The 12,847-nt window shown below is 33.3% G+C and overlaps 1 protein-coding gene across 1 annotated transcript; it reads left to right on the top strand.

Moving 5' to 3' along the window:
- Window positions 1-1,681: 1,681 nt before the first annotated feature.
- Window positions 1,682-6,560, top strand: LOC126702974 (DNA polymerase epsilon subunit B). The gene is made up of 13 exons (XM_050401858.1): window positions 1,682-1,910; window positions 2,007-2,202; window positions 2,332-2,485; window positions 2,572-2,704; window positions 2,939-3,015; window positions 4,017-4,121; window positions 4,249-4,329; window positions 4,419-4,549; window positions 4,639-4,733; window positions 4,821-4,920; window positions 5,180-5,294; window positions 5,410-5,520; window positions 5,994-6,560. Exons 1-13 carry the CDS (start codon window positions 1,736-1,738, stop codon window positions 6,132-6,134), a joined length of 1,614 nt encoding a protein of 537 aa, XP_050257815.1. The 5' UTR covers window positions 1,682-1,735; the 3' UTR covers window positions 6,135-6,560.
- The last annotated feature ends 6,287 nt before the right edge of the window (window positions 6,561-12,847 follow it).

Here is a 12,847-nt window from a genome sequence, read left to right as displayed (position 1 = left end):
CTTGTTTAATAAATATATCATATTAGAATTGAGAGAATTTGATATAATTAATAAATGTGTTGCATTTATGCCAACTAAAGGTGGCAAAATTTGACACGACCTGCGAAATCAACACAAATAACTCATTTATAAACAGGTCATGAGTTGAGGCAAAACGGGTTTGGGTCATATTCAGGTCGACATAGTTGATCCATTTAATAAACGGGTTATGTTCGTGATCAACAGGTGAACTCGTCTGACCCGTTTGACCTATTTAGGTTATAAAAGTATTAAAATTTGTTATTATTGCTTAATTTTTTGTTGTAATTATATGTTTATTACTATATTTATGGTTGTTTTATATAGTAATTCAAGTTAGGTTTGAACTATTAATCAAATAGGTTATTACATGGGTCAAATAGGTTACTCATGGCTCGACATGACACGAACCCGACCCATGAACATGAAATGCCACCTTAATGCTAACCTATATAGTCGAATATTTATAAGTCGACGTGTGAATACAATTCTAGGAATTGCCACCTAAAAAAGGAAAAAAGAAGAAGAGAAAAGTTTGATATGTTGTGTTTGTTTGGCACGATTAATTTTGCCAACTTATTTTACTATTTAGTTTATTTTTGCTACTATTTATGGTCACACTGCACTTTTTGGTACTATTTATAGATCCCACTATACTATTTCAATTAACTTTTACCTTTATATACCGTACTTTCAGTAAAAAGTTTCCAATTTCAGTAAAATAAGTGGATCCCAAAGAGACCCTTATATGATCAAGCAGTGAGTTTGAAAAGAGAAAGTACAATTTTATCCCTAAAAAAAGCCCTTGAAAGTGGAAAGAGGATGTCCTCGGTCCCAGGCAGGGAGCATTTAGGTAAAAATTAAAAAAGGCTCAGATGATACCACCACATCATTAGGAGGGTAGGGTTACACTTTATATTGTTATATATATTATTCAAAGAAAAAAATAGCCAGCGGGAGCATAGTTTTCAGAACCGGACCAGACCGGGAGGTCGAACTGTAAAAACCGAGAACCGGGATGAAAATCAGTTTTTTAAGCATAATGAACCAGATTTTTTATTAATTCCATGAACTGCTAAAACCGGGGTTAGACCGCAAGAATCGGTGAGAACCGTGCGGTCCAACCCCTTAGCAATTTAAAAAAAAAAAAAAACTTAACATAATTTTATTCTACTTAATTAAATTATCCATCTCTTACAAGGAATAAAAAAAATTATAATTAAAATCCTACAAAGATATTCAACTTTACTTCAAAAATTAATCATAAATTTTTATGTTTTCATGGTTATTATTTTATTTTATTAACTTTCTTATTTAATTATTAAATATATGCTTGAAAATCATTAAATTTCCCTCACATATATAGATATATTGTCAATTTTGCTAGTTTTATAAATTTAATATCTATATTTAGGTTTTAATTAATTATTAAATTAATTATGATGTTATCATAATTCGACCCCAGTTTGACCTCAAAAATTTTGAACCTCTCCTTTTTACGGTACTGTCCGAATCTGGAAAGCTTGGTAGGAGGACGAGACATAAACATTAGACGGAGAGAGGTTATATTCATTCATTTATATTTATTTAATATAACAGTTTCCCGCCATTTTGAGCATTGAAAAAGCTCAATTTTCCCGCCAAGAGCGATCGATCTAAGAGTCAAAGAAAGAAATCAGAGAGAGAGAGAGAGAGAGATAGAGAGAGAGACAAAGAGATGGATAGTGGGACGATGATGATACGGAAGAAGGTGCAGAGGAAATGCAAGATAAGAGGATACACTCTGAAAGTCGATGCTCTCGATGAGATCCTCTCTTTCGTCAACCGTTTCCCAGGCGCTGAAGACGACGCCCTCGACCTCCTTCTCGACCATCTCCTCGACCACGATTCCTGTATATCTCTCTTTCCTCATCTAAATCTAAATCTAAATCTAAATCTAATCTAATCTAAATGCATTCTCTTTACTCTCTTTCTTTGTTTGTTTTCAGTGAAATCTTCAATAATCGACAGGGAACCCGTGCACCGTGTCGTCACCCTTTTACTAGAAGCCGAAGCAGCCGTCGACGACGACGTTGACGACGAACCCACCGGTGGGCCCTCCTCCTCTTCCTCTGCTATTCGCGTTGTTGATGCCTTCTTCGTCCCCAAATTTCGTTACGACCCCATCAAAAAGATTTTCTACGAGTATGTCATGTCACTCTCTCCTCTTAAAAAAATTCTACTACTATTACTTTTCAAAATTAGGGAAAGGATAAAAGTGCAATTGGGCAATGTTTTAATTTCTCATCTAAACTTGATGAATGATATTGATAGGCACACGGGAAGTCTAGCAATTCATGGGGAAGCTTCTGCCAAAGCGGGTTTGTATAGGGACCGCTTCCTATTGCTGTTCCAGAGGCTTGCTCGCGACCACCATTTTTCCAAGCCTGCGTTTGATACTGAAATTTCACAAGTTGGAAGTTGTGAGGTGCTCTCAAAACTCAAACCCACATCCACTTTATTGATTAATTTTTTCATTCATTGCCTCTGATTCTGAATGCTTGTGTCTGCCAGATATCTCCAATTCAGTCTCTAGTTGGCCAAACTGGAAGAAGATGGGTCATGGGTGTGATATCTCAATTGGAAGATGGCCATTATTTCTTGGAAGACCTAACTGCTTCCGTTGAAATCAGTTTATCTAATGCAATATCCTTAATACTTAATTTGACTACTACTTGGTAATGGCGTATAAAATCTTCATAATTCTGTTTGCTACACTAGTTTCAATTGGCTCTGTGGATTGTCCCTTTTTTTTGTGTCTACATCATCCCTCTGCTTAGTCTTTGAATTTTGTATTCTTTACTTTGGACCCATTTTGTTGCTGCCTATTGTGTTCAAAATGGAGATATACAAACAGAATTTTTCTTTGACAAGGAATACAAGATAACTACAGGGTTTTTCTCAGAGAATACCATTGTTGTAGCAGAAGGTGAGATGCTCCTAGAGGGCATATTTCAGGTTGGTGCTATATTTCGTTTTCTTGAAATCTGCCTTAATAAATCTGATCTTTTAACAACTGCAGATAGTTTCTCAAGTTTGTATGTGCTTTAATTTTTATTTAGTTATTTATTATATATTACTCTGTAATAATTTGTCCAAAAACACTTGGTTTTGGCAAATGACAAGGATTTTTTGTTGCTTCCATGATGTTTTGGGTGAGCACATTGGACATTCAATCAAAACATCTTGGAAATTTTCAGTACCTCTTGTCTTGGCAGTCATGTTTTGCATTATTGAGAATATTGGTTCTGGAAGAAATACTAATATTCATACCAATTGTTTAATGTTCCTATCTACAAAATATGGTGTCTACTATATAATTTAGGATGGTCTCCTATAAATTTATATGGAAATTCTTCTAAAATTATAATCTCATATCATTAATTTAGAACTAGGGCACCAAAATGTATTGTAAGAGACTAAGAGTGGGGTTGGTAGGGAAACTGTTAATCTCAATCTCTAGAACATCTCGATAGAGATGGAGGATATTAGTGTATGAATTCAATTCATGTAATATAGTGGGCAAATCCTTACCTAGACAGTTGCTGATTCTTTAGAAAATTTTTGTACTAAAGGAACCTCATACCTTTTCTTATCCTTTCTTTTTCTTATTCTAATTAAGACTCTGGCTGCTCTTTTAACTGTTGAGCAACCAATCTATTTTTTTTTTCTCACCTTGTAACTGTTGTGAAATCATCATAATAAGTCCCTCAAGTGTAGACATTTTAATTTTTGAATGAGGTAGTATCATTTTAATAAGTTTAGTGGAATAATATGATATGAGGTTGCAAAATTATCTAGCTATCATAATTTTGAATAGAACTTGTCATTACCGAGGGACATACTACTTTTATACTCTGCTAGCAATCTTGTTTTGAGAATCACATGTCTATTTTCCAAAGTTCCCTGGGCATCATTTGAGTTGATTTTTATGCTAAAAATTGCTCTCTGTTGTGAAGGTAATTACTTGTGGATTTCCTCCATTAGAGGACAGAGATAAGTCGCTCAAATCACAAGCAGGACATGACTTCTTCGGTGGTGGCATACTAACTAAAGAAGAGACTGTATCTTATAAATTGCCTTTGCTATGATTAAGAATTGAAAAAGCATTTCTAGTAAAAAAATTTTGAAGTTTCTTTGATAACTTTTAACACTTTTGAATTCATAAAATTTCCTATACTCTTCCCATAGCTCAGACTTGCAGAGTTTGAAAAGAGAGCAGTTAACGACATGTTTGTCATCTTCTCTGACATTTGGCTAGACGATGAAGAGGTGATTCATGATGTCTCTCTCTTGTTTATTTATTTTTTTACCTCCTGAATAGCTCAGTCTAATCTTTATACTCTATTCTTCATGAGAAGGTTATGGGAAAACTAGAGATTGTCCTCGATGGTTTTGAGAGTGTTGAGGTGGTTCCTTCCTTATTTGTATTCATGGGGAATTTTTGTTCTCACCCCTGTAACCTTTCCTTCCATTCTTTCTCAAGTCTCAGGTGAGATATAGCTTACTCTTGTCTGATAATAACAACAATAAAAATAATTATGTCAAGTAAAAGGAATAATGAGCAACTGAGGTGTGCAGATCACAGTTCGGCAAGCTTGGGCAATTGATTGCAGCCCATCCACGGCTGAAGGAACATAGTCGATTTCTTTTTATTCCAGGACCTGATGATGCAGGTATACTAAACTGACTACCACATACTTCAGATGTCCCTCACATTTAGTGGCATGCTTGAGAAAATTCTTATTTTTTGACATTTTCAGGTCCATCAACAGTTCTACCCAGGTGTGCTTTACCTAAATATTTAACTGAAGAGCTTCAGAAGCACATTCCAAATGCCATATTTTCAAGCAATCCTTGCAGGTTAACCTTTCTGATCACTTGTGAAGATAGGTTTAATATCCTTCCAAAGACACTCTCCTGATGTCTGGAGCATTGAATGTTATTTTTAAGTTGTGTTCTTTGATTGAAGGACCATCTGATAACGGAAATAAGAAAATGTAGTTACGAGATTGAGATCATAATTGCTGCTTGGAATTTGAATTTATCTTGTGCGCTTGCTAATAGCAACTGATGTGGCTATAATTTTCCTCATAATTATACATTTATCACGTGTGTACAGAATCAAATTCTATACCCAAGAAATTGTATTTTTCCGTCAGGATCTGCTCTATAGAATGCGTCGCTCATGTCTGATGCCCCCTTCTATGGAAGAAACTACTGATCCTTTTCAGCATGTAATCTGTTCTTTCTTTCTTATATCTTCATATTTTTTAGATACATCTTTGACCCATTTTTTTGCTTGTGGATATTAGCTGATTGTGCTAAATGGCTTTTGAGCTTTTATTGCAGCTTGTTGCTACCATAATTCATCAAAGTCATCTCTGTCCACTCCCTCTTATTGTACAACCTATTGTCTGGAATTATGACCACTGTCTCTATCTCTATCCTACTCCACATACGGTACTGATACTAATTCCAAATATTTTGTACTTTGTTTAACATTGTTATGTTTTATGATGTTCTGAATTGCTCATTTTCCTGTCATTAGAACAATAAACACATAAAGGGCAAGGTCACCCATGGTAATGATGTTAAAAGCTATGATATACAACCAGAGAATTCAAATTGAATCTGTTGATTATATTTCTGATATTTTCTCATCAATTCAAGAAAGAAGTGGATGTTGGGGGAAAAATTGCTTGACAACTTTTAAATTATGATCTTGGAGGCAGATTGCTTGACTTGAACTCATTACATGTTCAAAATACATTGAAGAATGGGAACTTGTGGCTCTTTTTAAATTGATGCATAACATTTAAAACTGAATAACTGGAAAGAAATTAGACTTGCTGGCTGATGCCATCAGAACTGCATAGTGATTAGTCTTGACAAGAACAATCTGACGCATGTTTCATTCTTGTCTTTTCATTCAGATTGTTTTAGGGGACAAAAGTGAGCAGAAGGCATTCAAATACACAGGAATCACTTGTTTCAATCCCGGTTCCTTCTCAAATGACTATACATTTGTGGCATATCGACCTTGTACTCATGAAGTTGAATTGTCAGCCCTGTAGGCATTTGTGAAATGCTGCATGATTGTCAGTGATGAAGGAATCTGAGAAAGGTTTTCTACACTGTTCTTCAGCAGGCCAATCTGATTCAATGCATTCTATGTGATGTTAGGTGGAATAGGATTACAGCTCAATTATTCCAGTATTTAATTGAAAATTAGCCCTTCAATCACTAGAAATTTGTGGTGTACAGAAGATTAGGCAGTTGATAGTTTTAAGTGGAAGCACATCGTACTTCTGGGGTAGAAAATACTGCTGGCATGTAAATATTGCTTGTCAAAATGATTCAGTTCGTGCATTCATTATGTCTCCTTTGTAAAATCATGCCTTCAACAAACAGTGTGGAAAAATGGCAATTCCATCAATTCACTAACGAAATGATTTAAAATATAATAAGGATTGTGGTGTCAACACACTAATTATTTAACTCTCTTTTGGTCAAAATCTTAGTATGCACTTTGCAGTATTTTCTATACAGGGTTGGGGGGGGGGGGGGGGGGGGGGGGGGGGAACCTGAATATTATTTACAGGGGCCCAAAATAAAGGTATAAATGAATATAATTTGGAGTTGAGGGTCATTTTTTATAGGTATTTGATTTTGGGGGATCACTATTAGCATTTTCATATAAATTATGGAAGTTTCCCTCAAATATAAAGAAAAGTTCTTCCAATTTACCATATGACTATCTAAATGAGCATTCACATGTATTTTAATTACATTATCTATTTAAAAAATTGTGTGACATCGTGTGATGTTATCTATTTAAAAAGTCGTGTGACATTTTCTTACATGATTTAATGAATCATGTGGATAGTCATTTAAATAGTTATATAATAAGTTGGAGGATATTTGTCCCCCCCCCCCCCCCCCCCCCCCCCCCCCCTTTCTTTACTTATTTGGTAGATTAATACAACTCAGGGTCCTTTCCTTGTTTATGCAGTATTGCATTTGTTTTTATTCACACTTAGACGCATATACTGTATTGCATTTGTCTTCTCTTAAATCAAATTGAGGACTATATTATAGTGAGAAATTTTACCTTCTTAACTTCCGCATGGTTTTATTTCAATGAAAAGAAGCAAATGAGTATGGCATTTGGGTAATAAAACCCTTTAGTTTCAAATCTCAAGCCTTGAGAGGGAACTTTTTTTGGGGCTCAAATTGGTGTGGGGACTTAAATTAGGGGTTTGGCTTACCTCCAGTACTTTTTTAACTGGAATCTCCTTTTGTTTTAATGAGAAACTACCACATCTATCACTAACTAAATAAAATGTGGAGATTAAAACTCACTACCACTTGCTTTTGTGTATTTAAATCAAAAAGAGACATCCATTTAAAAAAGAACTGGAAGTAAACCAAACCTTTAAATTAGAAACAATTCGACCTTTTTCCTCGTATGCCTGACCATAGTCTTGAAGATTCAAATAGCTGTTTTCCATGCATTTCCTTTTGTTTTCAGGGATGTGCTTGAACAATTTGTTTGTATGGGGACAAACATAGGCATATGGTTCTACAAATCCCTTTTTAGGAATTCAGTAATAGACAGAGTTAACAAAATCGAGATATATGATCTATACCAACTTTTTTTATGCGTCCATACCATCTTTCTACGTAGTTGTCTCAACTCTCAAATCTATCATCATTGGTGTGTTCTTCTTTTTCCAATACCTTTCTACTACTGTAGTTTTGTCTCCTCCCTATGTCAGGTTTAAACAAGCATACTGATCTTTTTAGATATACTACTTATGTTTTTTCAATTATAATTATAGCTCTATATAAGGTTTTGCAGAATCCATTGGCTGTTATAAATTATCACCTAAAAAACTAAGTACTCTCTTCTATATCACGTACCCTTTACATCAGGATAATTCCTTGTGTTATATATAGCAGGAAAAGTGAAAGTATTAATATGATTTGTATAAAGGTCCATCTACATGTGAAGTAATTACAGAAGGAACCTTCCATTTTAGTGGTAGCACTCATTTTGTTTTTAGCATCATTGATGTTTTGACTGAGAACATAGAAGTTGGGATGGCAAGGAACAGTTGATGAGCAGGTATTCCTTCGTCTACACGCAGACATTTTATAATAATTTCGACCTTTGTGGAATACACCGTGGCACGAAATTTGACAATTTGCACTCCTAGCTTGGTAATTTGTGATTGGATATTGAATATGTCATCAACTTAGTGGCCTTCTTTCAGTGAATGCTACTGCACTCTTGAGTAATGTTGAAGATTCTTGATGCTTTTTCTCCTTGATTATCTCTAGATTGGTTTGTTATGAGGATATAAGCTCTGCATTAGTCAGAATTTGGACACGACAAAATGTTGCAATCATTTTGGACTTGTGAGCTTATTGCGCCAATCTACACTTGAGCCGAAAGAAATGGTTTGAGTGCATTTGTTCTTTATGCTATTGATAGAATATCCTACATATAATACTATAAAGCAAACCTTTTCTTCAATTACACGTCCAATACGCTAGTGGGAGCTCTATTAAGTATCAATCAAAACATAACATACTGACGCCTGCAGTAGCTCATGTTTTGAAGACATCACCTTCAAATGTAAATTTTATATATATATATATATGGTACAAGTTAAAAGTTACATGTTGTTACTTCTGTCTGTTAATCTTCACTATTTCAGCTCAAGCGAAAGAGATATGTCGATCCAGGAAACATATAGGAAAAGGCGCATCCAGTTTCAATTACAAAATATAAAGGTGCTATATTCCATCAAGGTTAGTACAAAAATCCATTTAAAGGAATGTGTATCCGCGCCAAACAATGACACTTATATCTCTGTCTTCTACCTAATACCCACAAGCCCAAAAGTGAGTTGCACTCAATGAGCATATATATATGTTCTATTCTATTTATTATTTACCACAATAACCAACTGTACTATTTTAGAATAAACTTACTATTTATAAAGTTCTAAAAGAGTCAAGAATTGATATTTATACTACTATACTGGTACTGGTACTGGTGAAAGAGATAGCCTTGACATTTGGAGAACAAGCACAATGAAAATAAGATGAAAATAAGGAAGAAAATTGTGAATTGGGCGGTGATTGTCCTACTCCTAATACACATTGGTAGGTAGGCGTACCTCTTCTTGAGTCAAGCTCAGAAAAAATAAATAAAGCTAGAATCCTTTCAAATGGTTCACAAGTTGGCTTTCATTCGGTGGTTTCACAGTTGAGAAGTTTAGATGAGTGTGGACCCATGGCCTTGAGAAAACCTTTATCCCACACGAGGTGACTATGCGTCATATCAGATGATGACTTGAAACAATAATTAAGGGCGTAAATCTGAATTTAGTCACAGCTTAATAAAAAGCAGAAAGTAACAGGTTTTATGAAAAACACATATGTCAACACGTTTATTCAAATTAGACGGCTAAGTCTTGTTGTTAATGTGAATATATATATGGGTTTGTCTGACTGTGTGTGTCTCATGCATATCATATATTCATATTGTAAATATGCTTGATAACCTTTTTCGTTTTTTAAGGTTCAAGTGTAATATACAAGGAAATTTTCTACAGGTTTGATGATTACATTTACACGCATTCGTGTTTTTCCACTAGTAGAGATGTTTATAACAACATTCTCTCCAGTTCCAGTTATATAAGATTAGTTAAATCATCCAGATTGACTAGCTAATTAATAAATGTAGCCGGAATCTTATGCTAGCTAGGGAGTGTATTGTTGATCCACTGTGAAGAATTCTTGGATTCTAGTTCACTATTACATAGAGAAGATGCCTTGCCTTATTGGGTTTAATTAACTCGGTGTTTCTGTTTGATGAGAAGATTGTATTTATTGTTAGGAGAGACAGCTTCAACAAGAAATCCTAGGGTTCTATATTCTAATAGACATGCAAATGTGTAATAGAATGAAGTTTCCGTATAAAGAAAATTAGTTTTGGTCAATATAATCGCTGAATGGCTTGAAGAAAAAGTAGGTAAAGCTGGTGAACAGTCAAGAAAGAGCTCTCTGTACATGAAGCAGTTAGGAGCGGTAATCTGTAATTTAAGGAACATATGATATTTGGCCTTCCCTTCAGGTTAGTGCTAAAACAGTTATATTGGTTCGACTATACATTTTCGGAAAGGAAAAACATGGCTGCAAATTTGATATTCCTTTCTTGTAGGAGAAAGTTACATGCATTGACTGCAACTTCTCTTACGAACTTGTTACCAGAAAAGGGAAAGATTGTTTCACCAAGGTTGCGTTTGGAAATAATGTGAATTTTGGTTTGGATTTTAAATCTATTGATTTTAGTTAATTCATTAATTTTAAAATTTTAAAATCCATGGTGGATTTGGTCTAATATCCAAATCTTTCATTTTTAAAAACTATTCAAATATAGTATTTGAATTTTAATCGCTTAAATTCAAATTCACATGCCCAAATTTTGTTATCTAGAACTTTGTACTCAAATCCATCATATATGTAAAAAAAACTTAATTATACCCCCCACACTCCATTTTATCACACCTAAAAAAAGAATTTAGGTTCCTTTTCTTATGTCTTAATTTCACTATACTTTTTAATTACCTAGACCTAACATTCCTTTTTCCTCAACCCTCAACATATGACTCATTCATTCTTTGGAAAACATTTTCCAAGAAAACTAATTCATTTTAATTTATTGTTTTTGATTAGGTTAGAAGCCCCTCTTTCAGCCTTTATTGAAGTCCGGTCGCCCCAGTCCTTAATTAGTGTTGACTTTGCCAACCTTTGGATGTTGTTGTGACATTTTGGTTACGTTCCTTTGACTTTGTCAGTAACTTGCACGAACAAGTATTACTATTTCTTATGATTCTAAATAATTATATGAACATAATTTTTTTCATTCACAAAAATACCCTAAATAGAAAACCATTAAAAAAAAAAAATTTCTTTAGGATATTTGGGAAATTCAAATGGGAAAACATATCTCAAACTCACACTTTACACAAAAAAAATATAGTTACATAAATTATTTGAAAATTTGTCACATTTTAGTTTGTTTAAGTTGATATTTTTCGTTAAAACAAACAAAGTGTAAACTTTCTTATGGTTTAGATTATTAGATAAATTTTAGAGGACCAATCAAATAATGTTACATCTATCTAACTGATATTCTTGTAGTAAACAATCCTTCTTCATTCTTTCTCTTCAATAACCTTGGCACAAAGAATTTCAGGTAAAAGGAAGAAGAAGAATGATTGTGTTAATCAAATAGATGATAATGTGGTCTGACTTGATTGGTTAAACAAAATATATAAATTTATATAATTCAAATCATAAGAAGGTTAGTGTATTTATTAAAGGGATAAATTATGATAATAGGATGTCTTATTACAATTGATGGAGCCAGCCCACTTTTATTTTATTTTATATTTTTATGTCAAATGGTGAATCTTTGTTGTAATTTAGACCATTCAATAGGTTAAGCATGTTTTATATAATCGATATCTATGAAAAGTTACAAATTCAACCTTTATTTTTTAACTAGAAAATAAGGTTTTGTTTTTGCCTCATATGTACAATACTAATCATATATTTTTAAGTAAATTAAAATTAAGTTCCTTTACTTCATTGATTCAAATAAAATATGAGAACAATTTAACTTTATATTTGCGGAAATGTAACGGTTTTTATCTATACATAAAAGGATGATGTGACCTATCAACTCTAATATAATGCTGCCCTATTGCAAGTTCCATTTTTTTTTTTTAGAGTCAAAGAAGTAAGCGTGATTAGGCCCAATCAAAGGATATGGTGACTAGTAATTTACCAAAAAAGAAAAAGAAAATATAGCTGACATTTATACACTTTGGAGATGAATAAACTAGAATATTTCATATTTAATTGCAATTTTATTACATGATAAATATTTTTTTGGTGTAAAATAAGAGATTTTTTTTTTATTTTTCTGTACCTAAATCAATTTTCAGAGGTTGGCAATTGTTCTTTCCGAAAGGTCAGAAGTTAGGAGAGAGAGAGATGTTTGAAGATGAGAAAACAGTTGAGTGGCAGTTATAGCAATCTCCTGCACAGTACTTTTCTATTGATATATGGTTGGTAAGAGATGGGGAGTTGGGTTTTTCTCACTTTTTTAACAAGCAATTTCTATTTCTTCTCCTAATTGGAGAATGTTAGGCCAACGGTCAAATGTAGACTCATGTCTCCATTTATATATATATATATATATATATATATATATATGAGAAATAGATACGATGACTGATGTCACTCAATCCAAACTGTTTACCCGATGAGCCACAAATCAAAACTCGTGCTTCGTTTGAAGTCGTAACCATGACCTACCAGTTTGGTACTATTGGCTAACTATATGGACACTCTTCCTTGACATGTTAAAAGGAGTCAATTACCTCTAAAAGTTTAAATTAAATTAATATTTTTTACTTCCGAATTAAAGACAGCCTATCAATATATAATTCCAATTAATAAGACGATAATATCACATTTTTATTATATATTATATATATAACACAAATTTTAAAGTTAAATTTAATCTTTGCCACAACATGCATGCATGGAACAAACCTCTTTGAAGAATTAAAAAACTTGGCATTGATCATATTATTGATATTCCTCAAATTCTAAAAGTAATTTTTCCTTTTTTAAGTGAAATTCCAAAAGTAATTCAAAGCATATACAAAAAAAAGGCATTAGAGATTGTGATTTATTAAAG

Source organism: Quercus robur, chromosome 10 (genome assembly GCF_932294415.1).
Source record: "Quercus robur chromosome 10, dhQueRobu3.1, whole genome shotgun sequence".
In the NCBI taxonomy this organism is placed as follows: domain Eukaryota; kingdom Viridiplantae; phylum Streptophyta; class Magnoliopsida; order Fagales; family Fagaceae; genus Quercus; species Quercus robur.
This window is presented reverse-complemented; position numbering and strand designations above follow the sequence as displayed.